A 24,615-nucleotide genomic window follows, 5' to 3' on the forward strand; every position below is an offset into this window, starting at 1 on the left:
AAAGAAAGAAAGAAAGAAAAAAAAGTATGTGCTAATATTCTAAAGAAATGGTGAATGAGGCAGCTGGCACTTCTTACTGCTGAAATGTAGGGACATTGTTCCTGTTTCTGCTTGGCTCCATTTGTTTTAGGATGCCTTCCTCATTGGGCTGGCACTCTGGTTTCTATTCCTGACTCAGCCAATTGCCTCCTGGCTGAATTTGGATAGGTCACTCCATCTTTTGTGCAGCAAAAGCAAAATCCTCTCTGTAAAATGCATCCAAAGTAAAACACCTCTTTTTAAATAAACTTTGAAATCTGCTGATAAAAAGTGCAATGGGAGAGGTGGCCGTGATCATTACTACTACTACATTAATTTGTGATTATTCTATACAAATAATCATAATTTCAAATTAACCTTTGCTGTCACCTGCTCACAACAAAAGAGAGGATTTGAGCACAATGGGAACCAGTCCACAACATCTATGGCTGACTCTCTGTGTCTTTTGGGAACTTGTTTCTCTCATTTCACTCAGAACAGAGCACAAAAGTACTTCTCCCTGTAACTGCTTGCTCATAACTTTCCCACCATTCATAAGTGCATGGTGCACCAAGCAACAATTTCCTTCCCTGTGAGTGACCAGGGAATGTTTCACCTGCTCTGTTTTAACTTCTGGAGAGACCTTGGTGTTCATTTCTTTGCCTTAGGACAGTGACTCCTGCTGCTCTGTTTGCCATTTTACTGGGATGTAATTGCGATTTCTATTTAGCAATCAGTTTTACTCTGCTCTGTGATCAGTTTATGGATTGAAGACGTTATTGATAACATTTAATAATGCCTTCAGCAGAACATCTATTTACAAACGTACTAGATAATCAAGGAAACAGGGAAATTCCCTGTGCATAGCTAAACATAGTCATTTTTGTCCAGTGTGTCTAATCCTGTGAGGTTCTGAGCACCTCCATGAAACCCTGGCACAGGGAGGGATGCTTGGAGCAGCCTGCAAGTTGCTGTTTTGTGACTGGCAGACATGAATGCCAAATTCATTAATACCCAGAATATATTTAAAACTATGAGCTACGGAGATGACACAGTCTGCCCACAGAATGGAAATCTGCGATGTGGCTTTTCTCTTTCCTCCTTCCTCTCCTGTACATGCAGCAAGAGGTGTTAGCCTAGGAGTCTCTGCAAAAGAGTTTATGGGGAGCTCACTGGATATTGAACGCTTTGTATTTTCTGGTGGCCTCTCAAGCCTGGAATCTCGGCACTCTCAGAGCTTAGTAATTTTGCACCTAAGATTATCAGTCCTGCTACAAAAAGCAAAAGTCAAATCCTGGGCTTTCAAATGCAGTTTCTTCTAAAATACTCTCTTAGAGAAGAACAGAAGCATCCACTGGGGATGCTGATTAAGAACAAAATGCAACCTCCTCTTTTTTTTTTTTTGGTACTTATCTAAAACAACAACAACATCATCAACAACAACAACAAAAAGAAAACCAACAAAACAACAACCACCAAAAAAAAAGCAGTGTTGGTAATATCACCCTGAAGATAGCTACCATTTTATCTACCATTTTACCTGTAATGTCACTCTTTACTGCCAGGGAAAGGTCGAGGAATTAAATGGATTTTATTTGTAGATCAGGCTAGGCAGAGAGGTTTCATATGATTATTTCTTAGCTTGTAGAATAAAGCATCTACTGTATGTTGGAACAAAATTCATCTTCCATTTCTCCACTGTGATTTGTGTTATAATAAACTTAAAGTTTCTTCTCTAAATTATTTCCCACTCTGTAATTTCCTCTGGTGATTCCTGGACCCTGAAGTGCCACTAGCTGCAAAATTACAGATAGGAGTATTTTGAACTCCAGTCATTCACAAGAAATTCATAATCCTGACATCCCACAAATACTGTATTTGGTGTGAGATGAAAGGAACTTATTCACTGCTTTAATCATGTCCTATTCATTTCTATGAACTAGGATTTCTCTTTATTCAAGCATCTCTCAATTTCTTTCTTGCTCACTCCAGGACTGACAAAATTTCAAATAACTCATAACAAACAGAACACTTTTTGCAGCAGAACATGACCACTGCAAGAGTAAGGGAAGGAAAATGCACAGGACCAGTGAAAAGAACCTTTGGATTACAAAATTTAGTAATTTTTATAGAAAAATATATGAAGGGTCCAGTACAGTTCTCCTTAAAAATGTATCACACCTTTGTTTTAAGGCACTAAGTCCCATTTTTGTACAGCCTTCTCCACTGTCTCTCTCCCAAGGACCAACCCTAGGTGAACCTCACTGTGCCAGCTGAAGCTGAGCTGAATGATATTTTCTGTCAGTTATAAAATCTTCAAATCATAGAATAGTTTGGGTTGGAAAAGACCATTAAAGGTCATCTGGTTCATCCTGCACCAGGGAGGTTCCACTTAGTATCAAAATATAATTCCTCTTATCAGCTTCAGACTTTCTGACTTAATGTTTCCTTTTGTATTTCTGATCTTTGTGAGATCTTTGCCCTGGCTGGTTCAGTATGCAAAGGCAGGGAAATAAACATGGAAATAGGCAGGAGTGGTGCTGCAGCCAATTTTAGGCAAGAATTTGGAAAAATTGAGTCTTCCAGGAATAACGCTGGTTTCTTTGTTACAAACTAACACTGCCACACTAAAATTTTCCAAATAATGTGAAAGAGTAAAATGAAAGATACAATTCATTTTCCCAACTGTGTTCATTATGTAATTTACTGTTATGATATGCACAGTCTCCTCTCTTAACAAACGAACACATTTGGTGCATTTTGGGTCCATTCTGTGTTTAACTCTTGTTCAACAGGGCGACCAGAACAGTTCCCTCGGGTGACATGGCAGTACCAGGCAGAGGGAGAGGAGCCTGGCTGTGTTAGGGGAGCTCCTTCTTGCTGCCCTCCAGGTTGTGGTGCTGCCTGAGCCTCTGCAGCTCTGCCTTCAGGTGACCAAGCACCACAGTCTGCCCCTTCCACTGCTGCTCTGCTCTTACATGACAAAGAAAATAAGAGGGTTTCAGAGGTTTTTCATAACCTGAGAGTGTTTTCAAAGAACACAAAATATTTCCCCTCATATTTGGCACTTTCTGTGATGGCAAAGCAATAAAATTAGTGTCATCTTCCTCTTCATCTAAGTTTATTCGTGTCCCCAAGTTTTTCAGAGTCATCTCGCCCTGGGTGACCAAGGGGCCAGATAATTTTCAAAATGTTCTTATCTTCATATGTCCCAATTTATTATTCTGATAATTCTTCAAAGGATTCTACTGCCTTCCTTGCCAACCTTTCACTCTTGGTTCCTGCAACATTTGCTTTTGTTCATAAAACAGATCTAGGACAGAATTTGGTATCTCAGTTCATGATCTCTAGATTTTCTTAACAACATCTTCTGAGATAAATTATCAAAGACTTTCTGAGATTTCCTTAAAAATATACATTAAATGGTTCTGTATAATCCATGGCTTCATTGAGATCTGCAAGATTTTTTTAGGAAGTTACAAAAGTCATGTTTCACTCTTACTGGATCACTCATGCTTAGCGTTAAGCAGATTTTATAATTTGCTAACTTTTATTTCAACATTTCTTTCATTTGACTGCGATGATCTTGATTTAAAGTAAAATACATGCAATGTTCCATTGTTTTGGTACAGCAGAATGGCCTGTTTTTAAGGGAAACTTGCATGATTTCGTTAACAGCTATCTGTCTTGATTGATGCCATCTGCTCTGGGAGGTTTGTTACTTTAGCATGTCAATCTTGCAGTTTCTCTTCTGATACCTCAGTGTTTGACAGGCACCCATCTACAGCAATTAAATAGAATATGTAGAGAGTGAGTGTATTTTCAATTGGTAAAGACTGATGGGAGGATATGATGTAGTCTCTATAATTGTATCTTGTCAATTTTAACTGCCCCTTTGATCCAGCAAATCCACTAATTCTATTCAAGATATTTAAACTTCTCATTTGTTTGTAGAGATATGTCTCTTTGTATTTGAAATATCCTCTCAGTCCTCCTGTTTCCCATCTTTCATTTTCCCTTGCCAGTTTACGTTCCTTTCTTTTGGGTTAGCCAGGGCTAGATTTCCTTTTCCTGAAGGTTACCTGTTTTGTTCATCATACTGTGTTTGTTTTTTCTTGCCTTCCTGCTTCCTTTTTGGTTTCGGGGTATGCATACCTTCTGTGATGCAATTATGGTACGCTTAAGTAGTTCCATGTTGAGGGTAAAGACTATAATGCCTCCAATTCTGACTCATTTTGCTCTCTGCACCTCTTTCCAACCCTCTTCTCCCTCCAAATGCAACAAATTTAAAGGATTATACTTTAATTACAGTGCAGTTTAAGTGTTATGTTGCTACTAGGTTTCCATCTGCACCCTGGGAGGCTCTACATGATGTTTTGTGTTTCTTGTGTTTCACCAGAGTGGGGGTTATTTCTGTATTAGCCTCCTTATTTAGGACTGGCCCAGACCCAAGTCTCTACACTTCTAAAAACTGCATGAAGTGCAGTTGTGACACAAACAAGCAGCAAAAGCAATTTCAAATAAAGGTCCTGAAAAGGCACTTTGAAGGGAAATGACAATTTCAGACTGGTCAGACCATTTGATGCTGGAGCAGGCTCCAGTAAGTTCAAGGGCACTAGCAGGGTTTTGGTAAAGAGCTATGTGTGTTATCAGGCTGGTTCACTCTAGAAAGGAAGAGCTGCTTTGTTTTTTTTTACACCATGATCCTTGTTTAGCATGTTTGCTAAACAAGAAACTGGGAAAAGTGTGAAAAAAGTCCTGGTTTTAGACCAAGAGACACAGATGCTTTGTTTTAGCATCTTGCTGCCATGGTAGGACAAGCTGCTTTAATCAGTTCCAAAAACCATGCACAGCTCTGGAACCCAGAGGAAAAAATGAGGCATTTAAAGGAAAATGCCCAGAGCACTGAGAAGGAGAGGAAAGAGAGGATCAGAGAGGAAAGAAGTGACATCTTGCCTTCTGTTCACACACTGACAGGAGGAATATGATCTGCACAGGAAGTAAAAATTAGGGAAGGGTCAGGCAAAGCTCTGAATATGAACAAATGGCCTGCATATAGATCCTGGCTATGAATGATACCACATCACTGGACTGCAGAGATACAACCAAATCCACAGAGGTCCAGCCTTGGCTGGGGGACCTGGGAGTGTTTTATGTGGATGCCTGATCCAGTCCCATCCCAGTTCCCTTCCCTGCGAGTCAGCATGGCAGCCAGGTGGGAGCTGTGCACCCTTCAAGCCACATCCCCATCTTGGGTGTCTCAGGAGCACAGCAGGGCATTGGTGCCACTGCACACAGCGGAGGTCACTTCAGAAAGAGTGTCACTGACTTCAGCACAGTGGAATGCAATCTATTTGGCTGTCACTAACTGAAGTCAGTGGGAAAAGTGTCCTTCCTGATATAAGTGCAGGACTGACACCTTTACAGAGAAGAGGCAGCAATCTCCAGTTTTATATTAAGTTCTCTGTGGTCATGGCAGTAAGACAACATTACATTCACTTGAATTCAGCTTTGAAAGGAGTTGCATGAAAGAAAATAATAGCACCACCATACTTTTTAGGAGAAAATGAAAGAAGAAATTTTTTTTTGAAACTGACCCTTGGCAGCCTGTTTAAAAGAGCTTGAAACTATCTGAACTACACAAGGGTAAAAAAAAGAAAGAAAAACATGCCCACAAGGGCTGAAAAATCACTTCAGTAATAGATGGCTTTTAACTTTACATCAGAAAATGTTTGGCAGGCATAATTTTAAAGTGTTAGGAAAATGTGTGTGATGACTGCTTGGGTGAAAGAGCAAATGTAGTCCACAGTGAGATTTATCAAATGTTCACATAAGCAATCAGAATCTGGCAGGGCCAGCCGCCCGTGGAGAGGGGAAAAGAGGATCACAGCTCTAAACTTTGAAAATTTAATGAAGCCCACTGATTTCTCACAGAAAAATTTTTTTTGAGCTTGTTCATGTGTCATGGGAATGCTAGTGAGCAGAAGGCTATGACAAAATGCCAGCTATAAGGCATAAGTGAAACAAAGCACTCCAAACGCCACCAAAATCCAAACCACCCTTTTTTCTTTTTTAAAGCTGCAAAGACTCCTGATGTTCCAATGCCCCCGACATCCTTATGTGATATCCTTAATCACACAAACAAGCCTATTGACCTGACTGGGGTTATCAGGAGAGTCTTCCAGGACTGACCCCTTTTCAAAGAGAACAGAAGAGCACCAAACTTCCTGGGGCTTGCACAGGAATATGTACAGAGGCTTGAGCTCCAGTGAAAGGAGCACACAGTGCCGTCTGGGGGATTCATGAAAGCAGGAGCTGACTATCTGCTTACAAAGGGAAAGAGGGACATCAAGGCAAAAAAAGAAAAAAAAAAGGAGCTACAGGGCTAGGGGGATAACAAGCAGACAAAAAAAGAGGCAGTTTAAAGAAGAATGTAGCTTTCCTTAGTTTTATGCTACAAATATCTAAGCAGCTTGCTTTTGCTATTCCACTGGAGTAGCATCCTGTCAAAGTGTATACTTCCAGCATCTTTTGTGGCACGAGAAGTTTTTTAAAAGGAAGGTTTTATAGTTCAGACACCTCATAGATCTCTTCTCCCACTGCTTGACACATGACCTTTTTGCAGCAAGCGATGACACTTGGGAAAGTGTGTGCTTGGGAGATTCCTTGGACTGTGGGGCTGACAGCAGTGCACTCTCAGCCAGAGTGCTGCAGGCTCCTGTGAGCCAGAAATGAGGCACTAAATGACACTGAGGCAGGAAGGTGCCCCAGACCTGATGTGGGCTTTTGGAGATTGACAGAGGTGCTAGAAATATGTAACAGCCAGGTGTCACTGAAAATGTCAGAGGAGGGAATCAGATGGGAGAGTCTTATACTCCTTGTAAGAGTATTGAGAGGTTGTGGATAATTAGTTTGTGTAGACTGGAGAACAGCCAGCAATACCTTAGTCCTGATCCCACATGTGGGAAGTATGAGTGGGAGTAAGGGGTACCTAGTGTCTCCCAGGAACAGCCACTGTCCTACATGTAAAGTCAGAATTTGATTCTGTTTTTCACTTTCATCACGACTGTGCTGACTTTCCAAGTTCCCAGGGATACATGAAAGTCATATGTCTGTTTGGCCCAAATTGGCAGTAACTCATACTTTCCATATGAAGTTCACCATAAAATAACAAAAAGAAATTACTTAATTGAATATGTTTGGAACCTAATATCAGAGGAGTGTAACAAATAAGAAACAGTCAAGCACCACACAATCAAAGAGTTAGCGAGAGAAGTTACAAATTTCAACGCACATGTAGCTGACTTGTGGAAAAACAATCAAAACTACATTTAATATGGCTATGCATCTAGAATAATTTCCATCCAGACATGGGGAAACACTTAACATATTTTGCTTGAAATTTCCCTGTTATATTTTCTGGAACTAAAAGGGAAACTGTGAAACTCTGCAGCCAAGTGATTAGCCCAAGGTCATAGGGCAGGAGATCTGGAAGAAGAACTTTGGAGTCTTGGTGATATACTTAAACCACAAGACCATCCTTCAGTCTCTTTCATGCTGATGACTTTGGAACTAGCTTTAAAGATCCAGTGAGTAGCAAGATGGGAGTGATAGATAGCTATGCTAGATAGCCAAAGGCAACAAAAAAGATTAGAGACATGTGGGGGTATTTCTAAACAAAAAGATTAAAACCAGAACTATTTCATTTAGAAAGGAAAACAGTAAAAGATGATGGAATTGAGGTATATAAAATAATGAATGGTGTGAAGGAGAAATCAGATGCCCTTCATAAAATAAGAGGGCACCTAATGGAATTTAAAACTGCATTAGCTTATAAATGAATAAGGGTATCATTCTACAGCTTATCTCTCAGCAACCTGTGGAACTCTCAGTTGCAGGACATTGATACAAATACTTAAAGAAGACCAAGGGAAAAAAGCAAAGACTGTATGCAGCCAGTAATAATTACAGATTTTTGACTTAAAGAAAATGCTTCTTCAAAGCCACAGTTTTCCCTGAAAGAACCACATGTCTCCCTGAGAAAGAGCTAACTATTTTACCCCTGACCAGAGTTCTTCCCAAACAGGAACACTCCCGCCTACCAGTTTCTCAGGAAGACTCTTCCTTGGAACAGCATTAACAGCCTTAGAAATTTAGTTTTCTGCTAATAGCAAAAATCATGTCCTCATTTTGCCTCCAGGAATCTCAATTTATTTTTGTACCACAGAGGCCACGGTAGGGAAAAGCTAGAGGATATGGAAGGTTGCACTTTCTCATTCTGTTGCTCAGCTCACATCTGCAGCCACCTTGAGCTCCACTGCTTCTTTCCCCCCTCTCCAGAGGCAAACTGCAGGTCCATGTAAGATTCCACCTGGATCTCGTCAGTGACCATCTCTTGAGTGACTAGAATAAACCCATTGGCCTTTTTTCTGTTGACACAGAATGGAGCCCTACCTGCTCAGCTCTCCCTTTTGACTCTTTGAATTCCTCTGCTGGACTCTCACCAGCGTCCAAGGCTGTCCCTAAGTTCTGAATCTGTGAGTTCCCTTTGATAATCAGGGTGTAAATTGTCCTCTGCTGATCTAGCCAGCCCTTTTCTCATTTTCTCCTGTACTGGTCTTCGTGCCTTCACCTACAGCCACCAGCTGGGACAGCTGCCCTGACATCACTAGAGGCCCTCTCCCGTACAGATGTCCAACCTGTCAAACCCGTTTCCTGCCATATCACTTAGAGCAGAACAGGCTGCTGTGGATAAATGGTGTCAAACTTCCCAGTTAGTGGCAAGCCAGGAATGTCTGTTTACTTTGTGTGAGTGGTCCTTAGCGCATGCATTATCCCTCTGCAGTGTTTAGAAAAGATTTGGTGTAATGGGTACACAATGGGCTACAGAAATGATAACGATCTGTGAATTATTCAGCACTGGTCCCCTGTGCTGAACGGCTGGCCCATCAATCTCTCTCAGGGCAGCTTAACTAAACCCCTAGGTGAGTCTTGCCTTGTTTAGAAAGTAGCACATCTTGGGGAGACCCGCATCGGTGTTTTAGCTAGAGACCCCCTTTCATTCCTACTCCTCCCTCCTTCCCTTGGCAGCTCTGGGATCATGCTGATGGACCTGTATGCCCTTTGTAAATGTGAGACACATGTCTTCCATCTAATGCCACCGCCAAGTTCAGCTCGCAGAGGGAAATAAAGCTGTTTTAAGGCAAAGTGCTCTTAAGAAAGTAAACTCTGAGCTACTTTAGCAGCCCCTGGATACTTTAGTTTCCACCAGTTATTTGGAGTTATACCCGAAGTCTGCCACTCCTCTCTTCTCCCTGCTCTCCTGGCAACACCGATAGCAGGAGCTGTTATTAATTATTTGTTTAATACCTGCAGTGCTCTGCTGCAGGAGAAGGTCCTGCCCCACCAGGATTTATAGACTGGGCATACAAGCAAATTAGCGTGCTGAAAGTTGGCTCGGTGACTGGATGATCGAGAGGATGTTTTTAAGTTAACGTTTGTAAGGAAGTGAGGAAGAGTGAAAAGGGCTTTTTGCTCGTGTTTCTTTACTAAATCTCCCATCTCCCTCTTATAGAATATGCTGAAAATGAAGTGAATGCCACTAAATAAATCATAGGAAAACTGTAAGCATTAAAGGTCTAACTTGGAAAAAATGAGGAACTATAGAAAGAGAAATAGTTTTACAGCTGGAAGGAAAATAAACCAAGGATCCTATGTGAAGAGCAAATCAGAAATTCCTCCCACTGAGAAAACTTGTGCAAAATTTTCAGTGATCATAAGAACAGATACTGATTTTTTTTCTGTGAAAAATTCAGGTTTTTAAAAAAAAAATTCTGTCAGTTGGTCTTTTTTCATATTTCTATCCCAGGAATACACAAAATAGTGGTTTTCAGCTATGGAAATTGCTTTTTGAAATATATATATAAAAATATGTATTTTCTTAAAAAAAGCTAAATCTTCTGTCCACTGACAGAAATGTTGATGAAAAAATTAATCATAGCCTATTGGTCACAACTAAGGTCACTGAGGTACCTTTTCTGGAAATATTCTCCAAGTAGCCCAGGTTTTAAAGGCATGCACAAAACAGAGTATTACCAAATTTAAGGTCTCACTTTCAATGGTGCATCTTCTAGATAATTAATCAGAAAGTGTTCTGGCAAACTATTGCCTAAACAGGCACAGTTTATATTCATCTTTATTGTCATTTAGCTTGAACAGCTACTTCTCTCTGGGATTACCTGTGTGACTTTACAGGGAATTTTCACATCACTTTCCAGACTACACATTGCCAAGAAGGACATTCAAGCCTCTTCTAATCTTTCAAAAGACAGATCCTCCATTCCCCAATCATCTTTCTAGCTGTGGTTCCAGCTTAAGCTCACTTTTCTCAAAGATGAATGCTCGGAGATGCACACTGTGCTTTAGATTAAGTTTCACCCATGACTTATGCAGAAATACTAAAATTTCCTCATGCCTGCTGGCCTGAGACTACCTCCCATCATTTCTGTCTGACCAAATCATGCTGTGGCTTCAGAGTTCATCTGTGAGAACTAAAAGTTGACAGGTGAGGTCTGCCAAAGCCGTGTACAGCAGTAGGAGACAGTTCTGCTCCCACACCAGCTGCCTGTTACAGAGACAACCACAGTCAGAGTCAGAAGTGGGGTGCACATGCCTGTGCCTCTGTACTACAGCCCTGAACGTTGACTGTCCTGCAAATCATCCTGATTTACACCAGGAAAAATAAGGGAAAACCCAGAGATGCCTATACTGGACCTGAGGTTTGAGGCAGAACTGAGCCATCAATGCTGGCTAATGGAGAGCAACCACAGCTGCAAAGGTCTTGAGAATGAGAAGTAGAAAGAGTCATTAACCTGTATAAGACAGAACTCCTTTTCCTATAAATCTTTGAGCAACCCTGCTGTTCAGGGGTGTGTTTTTTAGTTTTGGGGGTTTTTAAAGGCTATTTCTTTTCCATGAGTGCACTGGGCAAGGAAGACCAGTTGTGTAAAAGGCACTAAATAATTTGTCAGGATGAACTGTCCTTTGCCCCAGCAAGCACTCCTAAACTTTGTATCCCTCACCCGTACACTTTGGCTGGGAACAAACCACCTGCAAAGCTGGCAACCACATCAAACCGTAACTTCCATCGCCAGTGGGGTAGGCAGCCAGAGGAGGAGCTATCAGGAAAAGGTTATCAGGTGAGCCACTCACTTCATAAACATAGGATTACAACTGAACCTTCTACAGCATCAGCTTTGGCTCATTTTGATATGGGATGTTGTTTATTTGATTTTGGGATTATGATTGAAATAAACATTAGAGAACCCAAGATTATTAAAGCTACAACATACATCATCAATATGGAATGTGCTAATGGCTTTCACGTTAATATTTTTTTGGAAGGTGTTATCAGCTAGGAAGATAGTAGCTACTCCCTTCTCCTGCCTAGACATTCTCTAAATACATATATTCAACTTAATTTAACAAAGAAGTAGAAAAAGGAGAAATCTCTGCCTGCACAAGTAGTAAAAGTGGGCAAAATAAAAATGAAGACATACATTTTCTATTTGTCTTCTTCTAAAATCCAACTTCTTTCTTTAAAAAAAAAAAGTATTCTGTGTAAAGTAGAACAGAAATCTGCATTTTAACACAGAAAACAAATAAATGCTTTGTGAAACAACACAGAAGTCAATGGCACTACACCAAAGATGAATTTTACCCAGGCTGTAAAAAGAAAACATAAATGCAACACAGACCAACAGAAAAGATTCCATTTAGAGTAAGAATTATGCTTCTGTCAGAAAAAAACCAACAACTAACTAAATTTATTTCCTGGAAGGAGATCCAACTTGGCTCCGCTGCAACAGCGTAAAAGGATCCAAAATAAGTAACAGCAGGCATCTCCGCTAAAATTTGCTTCTGATCGACATTATTTTTCCTTTGGTACAAGAGAAAAGTTGAACACGTACTGCAAGTGAGGCATAGTTTACAGCACAGAGCATGAGAAAAGAGGCTGAAGCTCTGGTGTTTAAAACTCTGCTCAATCAGTACAAGGTCTTGAACAAACCACATGCACTCTGTGGAGCTAATTCCCACCTAAATGCTTTCTATTTCGTACATATAAGCTCAAACTGGAGGGGGGCAGGGGGCAGAATAGTCTTAATTACACCCAAGTTCTACGCCTGCTTCCCCACACATGCAGATGGGAGGTCAGACCCTCACCGCAGAGATGTCAGCAACACTGAGGGACTGTCGGCTCCCTGAAGTACCAGCATCTTACCAAATTCATCCAAAGACATGAAAGCAGGAACTTTATATTATAGTTCAGTGGTGGCAGTTTGTATATACCAGCACACATTAATACATGAAGAGTAAAGCACCACAACCACAATCTGTACATCTGTGTCTGTTTTATGGTATCCTGAAAATATTTCTAAAGTAGTTGGAATACAGAAAGCAGGAATTATCATTCCTTCCCAGCTGGGCTCATGTGAAATGCTATCTGACTGTGACTGGCAGATTTGGTATTTTGTTAATTGTGAGAGACCCCGCTCTGAATAATGTACAAACATTTGTTATGATCAGTGAATATTTCCTTTCACATCGCATTTTCTCCATACATAAACTTACCATAATCCAATAAAGAGCCTGTGTGAGCAAGTCTTCTACATGCAGCCTTTCCACTATGCAGGGGAAAGCCTGGCTTTTTTTTGCATAGGATGTTCATGCAATTTTTCATTTCTGCCTGAGCGAGATCTGCAATGAATGGAAGTTTTCCTCATGCAAAATCATTTGTTCTCAGGGCATTCCAACACAAAACTGAAGGTTTCACTCCCAGAGACATCTAGTGAGAAACGTTTCTCAGAATCCAGTAACAAAAACTGCACTAGACACGAGGAAATCATTCATTAATAAAACACAATACCAACACCCAACTAGGGTACTATGCTGAGGTGACAAATGAAATAGTAATGGAGAAAAAATTAAGAATAATCAAAAGCCAATGGAGTCCTAAAGTTTCACAGTAATTTGTCTTTCAAAAGTGGATGTACAACAAATACTCCCCCTAAAATCTTGCATCTAATTCACTCATGGTCAAAATGGAATTTACATTAAGTCAGTGTTTCTAAGGGACAGAGCAACACATAAGGTCCAAACTAGACTTAAATCCAGAAGAATTCCACTGAAATCAATGGTTGCAGCAGTGCAAATCAGCAAGAGATCTAAATCTGTCCTAGCTGATTCCAGATCTATCTTTTATTTGCTATATGGCTTCAGGCAAGTCAGTGACCTTCTTTTTATTTCTCAGTTTCTCCATCCGTAAAATGGTGATAATATTGTTGTAATACACGAAGATTGGGGGGACTAATTAGTTCTCTAACACGGTCTGGATATGGAAATTTTGGGGGATCAATCATTTTTAGTCACCTCCATCATCTTTACTGACTCTTTATAATCTTAATACTTGGCTTTTTGCTTGCTTGCATGTTTTTCTTTTAAAAACCACAAGCCATAGCCTGGTATCCTTATTCAAGTTTTATGCTGCTTACATCCATGGCAGGATTCACATCAGAAAACCGAGTACAAAATTTGGAATTGGCCCCAACGACAAACGGTGAGGCTATTTCAAAAATACTCATAAATCACTGCATGAAATTAATACCATTTACATTCATTTTTTCGAGACTGTAGTTTATTAACTGATGCCCAACCAAGCAGGGCACAAACAAGAAAGTCGCAAATCTTTCTTCACCCTTATTTGAACAATGCACGCTGTGCTGGCATTTGAAGGGACAGTCGGTTTTGTTCAAACAGTTAAAGCGGGGGAAAATAAATAATAAAGAACAACCCAACCTGAAAACACCCTAACGTCTGACAGCTCTGAGAGGGACCTCTAGCGTGTGCTAGAACATTTTGTGTTGTGCTTCGGGCGCAATTAATACACCAAAATCACCGCAGTCATTTTGAATAGGCAAAGGGAAGTTTCGCCAAGTGCCTCCGACCCGCGGCGCCTCCATCATTCCGCGGGCCGAGCATCCTTCCGCGGGCGCTGCTGAACCCAACCCGCAACTATTAAACTGACACTTTTTTTTTCAAAATTCTTTTTTTTCCCTCCCCCGCCGGACTCTGCGTGCGCAAGGAACCAACTTCCCCAGGTCATCCCCGAGTTTCCCCACTCCCCACGCCCGCAGCGCCCAGCCCCCTTTCGCGGCCCCCGGCTGCCTGCCGCCCCCGGCGCTCGGGGGAAGCTGGAGCTGGAAAGTTGCGTTCCAGGCGCAGCCTTTCCTCGGGGCTCGTGACCGGGAACAACAATTACCGGAGCCACCAGCCGCCCCGCGCCCCCCCGCACACCGGGCGCTGCCTGCGGGCACCGGGCGCTGCTGCCCCTTCCTTCTCTTCCTTCCCTTCCCCTCGCTCCGCTCCGCTCGCCCGCGGGAGGAGCCGCTCTCGGCAGCCCCGCCGCTCCGCGCAGAGAAGCGTTTCGCCCATCTTTAATTCTGCGAACAGTCCGAGCACGCTCCGTGCCCGCGGGGCACGCTCACATAAACTTGTACCGCGCTGATTGGAAACAGGCGGCGGGCGGCTTGCTTTCTTCTCCTTCTCTCTTTTTTTAGTTTTTTTTTTTTTTTTTTTCCTTTTCAGTTTTTTTAGCCGGCTCCCTTTTCCGGGCCGGCGTCAGGCACAGGGGACGGAGCAGCGCGGCCGGTCCCGGGGGCACCCGCGGTGCGGCGCGGAGGCAGCGCGGCCGCTGGCGCTCCGCAGGCGGTGCGAGGGGGAGAAGCGCGGCAGCTCTTGCCTTCGCCGCCCCGGCAACAAAGGGCGCCGCGGGGAGCTCCGGAGGGGGCGCGGGCACGGGGGAAGGTGCCTCCCGCTCTCGCACAGAGACAGACACACACACACAATGGCGGCCCCCTCCTGCAGCCCGCCGGAGAACAATGCCAGCCGCGCACCGCCAGCGCGGAAACGCTCCCGTTTAAGTTGAACACATCCCCCCGCCCGCCCCGCACACCGCCGCCCCAGTCCCCCCTCGCCGCGGCGGGGAAAGGAGGCGCCCCCCACCCGCCCGCCGCGCGTCCCCCTCCCTCCCTCCTTCCCCCTTCCCCCTTCCCCCGCTCCCTCCTCGCCGCCGCTCCCCGCCCGCCTCCCCGCGGCGCTGCGCGGGGGCGCGGGTTGCGCGGGGGAGCGCGGCGGGCGAGGCGGCCGCGCCGCGTCCCCGCGCGGGGTGCGAGCGCCCGGCACATGCGTGGAAGCGAGCGGCGCCCGAGTCCCTCCGCACCCTCCGCTGCAAACAACAACAATCCCGAGCAGCCCTTACCTGGAACATCGGAGCCGCCAAAGTGTCCCTCCTTTTTTTTTTTTTTCCTCCCCCCCTCCTTTTTTTTTTTTTTTTTTTTTTTTTCTCTCCCCCTTTCTTTCTCCCCTTTTCCCCCCCAACTCACACTTCCGATATTTCTCTCTCCCGGCAGCGGTCTGCTCTCCTCGCTACACCAGAGAGAAATGCAATAGCTTGGCTAAGGTAGACAGAGCAAAATACAGAGAATAGTTGCTCCAGGGCTTTGAAACCCCTCAAGGCAGGGATCAGGATACAATTAGCTCATGTCTCTACCTCCAGTCTGAATCAATCTCCGAAATAAAAGTTAAATTAAATTAACTGATCACACGGGCATAAAATTGATCTCCTTCGAAACGTGCATATAGAAAGATATATATATGTATATATATCGCGTGTATTTTTTTCCCGGATTTTTTGGTGGAAAAAACAGTCTCATTCCAGCCTACAACTTGCTTTTTACTCTCCTCTTGCACAGAAAAGCTGATTTTAATCGTTGTGATTAGTTTTGATGTAACGTTTCCGCGGGCGATTTCTGCAAATGGATGGAGTGTTTCTTTGCCAGAAGAGGGAAAAGCAGCAGATGATGATAATTATAAGGATTGTTGGTTGTTTCTTTCTTTCTTTCTTTCTGTCTCTCTCTTTCTTTTTATTTGTATTTAGATCTGTCTCTCCACTTTCTCGAGCTGACCTGACATTGCCATTGCGCTAAGGTCGCACAACTTGTTGATTAGGATCACCTCCCGTTTTGATCGAGGGATATGGGATAATTTGGCAGTGGAGCAACACATTTTCTGTTCCCTTGGCTATATAACTTCCCAAATGACGTGTATAAAAATAAGCACATGGAGTCTGCTTTGCCCCAATCAAGTCTGAATCAATGCCTGGGGGTGATACACAAACTCATTTCAAATGTTCAACCATGCAGAATTGCAAAAAGATTGAAGGAGTTGCACTGCATTTTTAAAATTTTTGTATAAATGTCTATCTATATTTATTTTTTAAAGAAGCAAAATTAAAAGAAAACAAATCCGTGTAAGCAAACCCAGGAATTTACCACTTAGGTTCATGTGACATCTCTGCGAATGCTACTAACTTTCCTTCTCCAATTACCCAATTACAATGGAGCCTTGCCTTTTTAATTTTCTTTACCCTGCAGTTCGCAGCTGCCTTCTCCTGGAGATAACAAAACCGGGAATAGCCAAATAATTCACAAATCTTATTCTTGATCAGTTTTTCCTTATTCTACCTTTCTTTGCCTCCCACTCCAATGTTTATTGCTTTGTTCAAAGCCACTGTGCAGAGAAGCTGTATTAATTTGTTGTTGTTCTTGTTAGGGTGGACTATTTTGTCATAAACCCACGGGTCACCTCCCATTAGTGTCACATCCTCGCTGTATACTTTTGTGAAACGGTATGTTTCTAAGCACTTCACAGTCCATTAATTCAGGGACTTTACTGACATTTCTTAGGAGAAAGACCAGGCTGTGAGGCCAAAACTGCCCAGTAAAGCCCCTGAATAGAACCAGACTTGTCCAGAGAATATCTGCAATTAGCTTTTTATGGTATGTTTTTAGTATTTTAAAGATAGTAATGCAAAATATAACAATCGCCTTTTCTCCTAAGGCAGCTGCTGCAGCCTAAGGAATGACAAATTCTCTTGCCTGAAAAATAAATCCGACCCAATGCATTGTTTTTGTTTCTCCTTTTTTCTTTAAGTGATAAGCCTAATAACATGGTAGGACTTCTCACATAGGAATCTCGCAACATTTGCGAATGCTTTGTCATTCTGTTGAAACCAGAACAAATAGGTTAATTAACCAGGAATGGCTGACAGAAATTAAAAGGAAAAAGTGGAGTAATCGCACACTTCCATGCCCCAAGAAACGTGGCTTCATCTTCAAATTCTATTTTTAATACTCTTCCAAAAACTAGTAGCACACAAGAGGAAAAACTCCCCTCAACCATATGTGCCTTTCCCAATTGGATTTGTGTGAAACAGGATCATTGCAACCCTTACTAATGTTATGCAGCTTGAGCTCAGTCATTTTAAAATACCTAAAGCTGGTTCAACAATTTAAAAGTTCTCGTGATTTGTCAGTTAAAAACTAAAGAAAATTTTCAGTTTTCCATCCAGATGAAATAAACACTTTACATAAAGTTCAGCACACCTGTGTCTTGACCTAACTGTATTACTGTATTACAATGTGTCAACACAAAAAAATAATAATAAACAAAAAATATGGCCTGTGTATGTGACTTTTAAATGCTTCACTGCTCTTCTCTTTCTAATAAATAAATAAAGCCATGCCAGCAGCCTGGCACTCATTAGCGACCTGCATAATACAGAGAAAAATAATCAGTAAAGGAACAAATTTTAATTTCAAGCTAGCAAATGGCTATTATGGTGAAAGTTGAAGAAAAATAGCAATACAGCATCCTTTAAAAATATGAAAAATATCCTTGTACTGTTATTTTTCCTGGAGCAAAGAGTTTATCAAATGATGTCAGCACCAGATAAGAAAAGGTGTATTTTATTATGAAGTAAAAAACCACATTTTTTATTACCTCAAGGAGGCTCATTCGGTAAAACTTTCTTCTCCAAGACAGAAAATCATGGGCTGAAGTGGGATGGGGTAAATGCCCACGGGGGCAGCTGCAAGCCCTTTTGGGTAGATATTGCTGCCTCAGTTTGTCCACTACCACATCAAGATGGGACTGCAGCCTGGTCCTTCCCTCTACACGGGGGTCCAAAATATAAAGGCACACGAATAAAATGGAGATTCACTCAAAGAAGTCGATGTTAACTGCTCCACTGAAGTACTGCCTGCATCTCTTTTCACATGCAAATGAAACATTTCCATAGTACATCCCAGAAGGGAAGAGAGACCCTGGCTTTGGTTGTTGTTTCTTCTCACAATTTGCAGTATCCTCAGCCTTCACTGTCTAAACTCAGGCCTGAGTTTACTACTGATGTGGCCAAACTCTGATCTAGGGATGTATTTTTGACATTGGTGGTGTTCACAGTATATAAATGTAACCCATACAGGCTGCCACATGTATCTAAATAAGATAGCAGTGTTTACCTTTATGAACTGCTGGGAGGTAATTTGCATACAAAGGAGAACATATTAAACCAAATTCTGTTCCATTTTACTTGGAGTTATCTTTTTTTAAACAGGTTTATATAAACTACAACATGTTTGTGCATTATGAATATTTTACTGATGCTGAATAGCAACTGTAATGAGCTCAAATTGAGCTAAATATTTGACTTCTGAATTTTTCTTTAAATCATCACCTATTCATAATTAGCCTCTGGAAAACTATAGTAGTTTTTCCATATCATCATCAATGTTAACAGTTTGGAAAATTGCAGCTTTTGAACAAGGCAGGTTTTCCAATGGCTGCAGATCATATGTGCCCACTTGCTATAGGGCATTATTTCTGATTTAGCTGTAATCCTGTCTGGAAACAAGTACATTGGCTCTTCTCAGGAAGGCACTCGTGTCAGCTTTACCATCTTTTAAAAGTTCCCTCCTGCAGTTCATGGGTTTCATGTGTGCTGCAGTCTCCTTTCAAAAATACTAAGAGCAGCTTACTGTGGAAATATAAAGCTAGCAACAGTTGCCTGCACTAGATATTTTTGTCAATGGATTTTTTCCTTTGAGAAAAATAGAAAGGATTTTACATTGCATTTGAATGGGAGAGATTTATGAACACGATTCTTCTAGATTTGTTTTCCCCAAGGAGTGTTAAAAATAGTGTATCTTTTTCTTTATTACCAGTAACATTTTTGATGCAGTATTTGAAGAAGTAGATTTTGTTCTTCAGCTGTGAAATGTATTGAACAGTGTGAACCATACCAAACAGTGAAGTAGCCTAAGCAACATCATCCCTTCTGTATTTGGGAGAACGACAGGGCACTAGATCTTCTATAGGAAGGTAACTGAATTTCAGCAGCAAGTGCTGCCATGTTTCTACATAGTCCTTGTGTACTGCTTGCATTTAGGCCCTTTTGCTGCTAGTTTAATAAAAGGAAGTTGAACAAAACTACTTCTACATCCCACTACATTTCCTGGTTGTGTGGTTGTCCCTCTGTGAGGCAATGCAAATACATACAGAAACAGGAGTGGTGGATTTCCATGTGGATCCCTTAGCTCTGGCCTCATGTTATGCCCAGATATGATGGTTCTGCCTGCCAGTCACTGTAAGAAGAGGTGATGTCTCCCTCTGCATCACAGCACCAAAATCTCTTGCTCTGCAAGGTTCTTCAGTTGTCTGCTTCAGAGAGTAACACCAGACTTGTCGAGTTGCCGTTTTAAGGTGAAACAGCATCATTAGAGCAGGATATGAAGCATTTTTGTAATTTTATCATTGGTATGAAAACTCCCAGAGTGAACTCCCTTATCCAGAAGCATAAATTTTTAGTGTGCAAAAATCTCCTGGGATCTTCTTGCTCCCTTATGAAACTATGGATAATCTTAGAGCCTGTATGGGTAATCAAGGGACCACAGAGAAGTTTCACAGAAAGCCTCTCTTCAGGTTTTGAGGGCTGTTCTGTAGATGTCTTTCAGAAGCCTTCAGCACTCTTAAATCCCTCTGCCAGCAATGGAGGCTAGAGATGCTAAAACCTCTAGCATGTCACGACATTTGTGGATAGGTTAAAAAGGTTAGACTATTGCCTTTGAGCATGCAGGATTGAAAATGTGAACCTTGGTGTCATTGCCTCCTATGCACATATGCATTTATAATTAACTTTGGGAAATTCTCTGCATTTCTCTGATGTTCTCTGCATTTCTTTTCCCTCCCCAGTTATTCTTTCCCCTGAGAAGCAGCTCCTTAGCTTGCTTGGTGATTGCACAGGCTTTTTTGGAGGGCACAACAGGATAGTACCACGCTGGATTTTTTCCCTGCCTTCAGACATTTCTTTACAGAAAACCTGTCTTTGCTGCAAAATAGGTGAGAAAGGACCCATTCTATACAACTTGTGAGGACAGAGGCAAGTCAAAGTTCACCTCTGCTCCTGCTTTCTTTTACTCTGACTGGATTTCCCCAATGCACGTTAGAAACCTCTATCCCTTACTGCAAGACAGATGGTTTTTTTGAGATTAGTCAATACCCTTTGCAAAAGGATTAATGCACTGTTATGGTCACTGTAAGCTTTTCTGGGCTGGATCCTGTGAAACACCAGCAGGGGTGAACATGGAAGGAACTTCGGTTTGTTTCACTGTTCAGAGGGAGTGTGCAGAATTCAGGGCATAACTGATAATGTATCTCATGAGATTGCACAAATTGCTCTAAGATCGTTCCAATTTAACTGCTCAACTCATTCTAATTAAAGACTATACTGAGGAAAAGTGGGTAAAATGTGCTTTTGTGGGCATGTGTGTGTATGTTGGGGGAGAAGGGAAATTGGTAAGGAGAAAAATGAGCATTTGATTAACTTGTTTTGCTGTTTTATATTTCAGTAACCTATGATAGAAAATGTGGTTTCTACAGGTATTATAATCTGCCTCATTCTCAGTTCATCTAGTCCAGAAACACTCAGTTTTACTTCATGGTCCTATTGCCTGAGCCAGAACTGCTCATGAGTAGCCCTATAATACAATGGAAGTACCTTCAGGGCACCAGAGAAATTTATGTTAGTGTATCTCTTTGTGCATCCTTTGGGTGTCAGAATCTCTCTGCATTCCTACCTATAAAAACAATTCCCTGAGCACACCTATATACACAGAGACAATGAGCAGAGGTATTTGGTGCTGTTAAATAATAAAACACACCAACAAACTTCCCTCCTGGATTTTTAATATTGAAACTACCATTCTCAGAAGTGTTACTCAATGGTACCTTGAGATTTCAGAAAGAAAATTGACATTGATGTTTCAGCATTCTCTTTTGATAGAGGTGTATTTCTAAACACTAAATGTGTGATTCAGCATAATATGGAAATACATTGAGATCGTTATTTGAATTATGAATTTCTACCCAAGAAACCATCCTACTGAACTGAGGAAATATTTCAGAGGGACAGACAATACAGTTGCAAGAGAAACTCAGGGTGTGAAATCTGGATTTGCGTCTATGTTTTGAATAGCCTGAAGTCTGGAAGGGCATATTAGGATCTGGGATTTTCAAGGAGCTGATCTGGATAAAGAAAGGGGAAGAGTACAAAATTTGAACAGGGCTGTTACTTCATCCACTCTTCAGAAACAATGTGTTCCAAGGCTTTAGACTTAAAAATACTGCTTGTAGGGAGTGTCCTGCAGATTTTGGAACCAGACTAATTTTCTAGATTCATTGTAGATTACGTATATCTTGTCAAAAGGATATTTGAAGGAGATACTCACTACCCTTATGCTAAAGAAGCAGCAGGCGTCTGAAACAGTCCTTTCCAAAGCAAAAGCATGTTATTATTCATATTATGTTTATGTGTGGGAGAAATTTTGTTACGCTTTCAACATTATACCTGAGCTTTGAAAAACTGATGTTGCTAGCATCTCCTGTTCTTTCTTTGTAGAAACAGGAATCCGTGGAAAGCAGTGGTACTTTTCTGTTTAGAGTAATTTGGAGAAATCCACTTTTAAATCAATAATATTTTTCTCCCAGCCACTTCCTGAAAAGCATCAGTTTTTCACCTCATACCGATTTTATATCATTGTTATTTTCTGGGTTTGCAGGGAATTACAGGACCTGGGCTACTCTGGCCATACTTGATGGATGAGTTTATGCAAAGGAGGGAAGTTGCATAGGTGTTAAGGTACGGTGTGTTTCCTTCTTGATTCTGTATATAGTGCAGTTATAAGGGTAATTTTCATGTTTTAGTAATGTCTTAGTACCTATTTTTAGATAAGAAACCTGTAGGTAGTGATAGACAACAGTAGGTTTTTGGGTAATGATTACAGTCAGGGATATGAACCTTGTGGTCTCATCACAATCCATATTTGTTAATTTCTTGGTCAAAACCAGTGGTTTACCAGAAGCTCATTGATATTTTAATCCTTGCCCTGCTGGTCCTATCACAGCTGCTAGAGGGACATGAAGAGACCTACAAGTTAAAGAGGATTATAGTTGACTGCCTGTGAAAATAAACACAGTCACATCTCCTAAGGCAGAGGCTGAAAATGTCTGCCAGGGAAAAATGTCCATCTGGCAAAACTCTCCCTCTCATGCCACAGTCACTGAAAATTGCTGTGCTAGTTCATGCAAAGGCAATACTGCCATACATACCTCCAGGCAGCCTTTCTCCATCCCGACCAGCAGAAGACAGATGTTTGAAGAAGTCCCTCCTGCTAGACTGCTCTGTTTTTTTTTTTTTTTGTGGTATTTCTTCCAGTCTTAAGCCTTCTGGTGAGCAACAGAACCATGGAGAGTACATAGTAAAGAGGAGCTCCTAGAAGAGAAAGGACATGATGATCACCAAATATTAATCCAGAGACAATTCAAGGAAGGTGGCACAGAAGAGGCACCTCAAAAGTAAGAACACATCAGCAGGAAAGCATTGCTGCCAAGGTGACACCTGTGCTGAACACTTCCGTGATAGATTTAATAGCAAACAGTGCTGGCAAAGAATCAGTGCCTTGATGTAGTTGTCATAGTTGCTGGTGGAAGGAAAGGAGCAGGGCTTGTGCCAAGACAGCTGACTGCCTTCTCATCTCCCTGCAATCACACTACCTGTGTGCACAGATAGCTACTCCAAAGTGAAAAATGACTACTGCAGATGCACCTACATTGGCAAAGGTGACTTATCCTTCTGTGTTCTGAACTTCTCTTCCACAGGAGAAAATGCTGCTGATGCAGCTGCAGCCACCTTTACTCTTATGACATCAACCAACAGAGAAGAGCAGTTTGCAAAGTGATCAGAAAGGATCACAAATACTCAGAAAATATTCCTTTGCCTTTGCCTGGTGATTTACTGCCACTTATCAATGGTTTGGTTGTGATATTGTCTCTTGATTTCTCTCTTAGCTTTTGTTTTCAATTTGCCTTTTAAACTCAGTGGTCAGCTAAACTGCCCACACTGATGCCTAGGAGTGACCTTCAGTTATTTCTCTTTGCTATCATACAGATAGACATGAAAATGTACTGGTTGTGACTGTGCAGCAAATTCAAGCCAAACTTAAATCAAAGTAAAAGCTGTGAGATTACAGAAAAACCCTGCCAATGTTTATTCCCTTATAGTCATCCAAGATAAATTTCACTTGATCATCAATCATCCCCAAATTCAGGATACACCAATGCTTTTCAAATCCTCTCAGGCTTCTCACAGTCCTCTTCAACGGCATGGGACAAAGAATATCAGCAAGTGTCACTCACTCACTGTTTATTTTCCTCTGCCAGCTCACTACTGCAAACACTCATTGAGAGAGGTTTCGGTGTCCTCTTTGGGAGCACTTCATTGTCCTTCTTTCTCAACAGCAGCCACGCCCAAAACCTGAAGGACCTGGGCAGGTCCTGGGAATCTTTAATAGTTCTGGGAAGGGAGTTGGTGTGTGCAGCCTTTTTCGGGAACACGCTGAACTAAACTAGGTGGAGTCTGTGTCAAAGCTGGGTTCATTTTTCTTCTGGTTTTTATTTTCTGTAGCACGCCTTAGAATTTATTGGTCATGACTTCCCAAGAAGCTAAGTGTCCCTGCTTCCCTGGGAGAATCCGGTGAATAGTATTTCAGCTGCTTTGCAAACATTGACTAACTAATCCATGCAATACCCCTCGAGATAGGAAAACGAGGCAGAGAGATTATATGACTTGCCCAAAGCCACAGAAGGAATAAGTGTCAGGCGTATTATGAACAGGGCATATAGATCAAAGGAAATACAATGAGCACTCAGGAGTTCCTGTCTCCCAGTCTGCTTTTTACAACAGAGAACAACACTACTTTTCTACTGTACGGCTTTTACAGGATTTTTTTTTTTACTAAAGGATCTTGTCAAAAGCTTGAAGGAAATCCAAATAAATCATCTTAACTATACTATATTGGTGCAGATGACTTATGTTTGTGAAAGGAACTTACATGCTTGGCAGATTTCAGTGAGAAATTATGTTGTAAGATCACAAAGGCACAATCTACTTCTCAAGTAAAGTTAATACAACAACTTTCCTCTATGGTGTTAGCTATACAGCTGCAGGATTTCTTTTTATGTATGTGTTTTCAGTCTTCTTAACTAACTTAATTGCAAAACTTTATTAACTGGAAGATTTAAGTTGCAAACTTCCTTGTAATGAGTGCTTGGCTTTTAATCATAGCACTTCAGGGAGTGAGGAATTTA

At 41.7% G+C, this 24,615-nt stretch overlaps 1 protein-coding gene across 2 annotated transcripts in view; it reads right to left on the reverse strand.

Annotated features, from left to right (window-relative positions):
* KCTD1 (potassium channel tetramerization domain containing 1) overlaps positions 1-22,730 on the reverse strand; it is a 106,615-nt gene extending 83,885 nt beyond the window's left edge. The window contains exon 1 of one of the 2 annotated variants that reach the window (XM_085052722.1): positions 22,579-22,730. In XM_085052722.1, coding sequence (XP_084908848.1) covers positions 22,579-22,599 — 21 coding nt within the window. In that variant the 5' untranslated portion in view covers positions 22,600-22,730. Of the gene's footprint in view, positions 1-15,458; positions 15,531-22,578 lie in introns of those variants that run through there. The other variant, XM_085052724.1, reaches the window with a different exon arrangement.
* Positions 22,731-24,615: the final 1,885 nt, after the last annotated feature.

This window comes from Lichenostomus cassidix, chromosome 2 (genome assembly GCF_008360975.1).
Source record: "Lichenostomus cassidix isolate B80296 chromosome 2, HeHo_3.0, whole genome shotgun sequence".
Taxonomy (NCBI): Eukaryota; Metazoa; Chordata; class Aves; order Passeriformes; family Meliphagidae; genus Lichenostomus; species Lichenostomus cassidix.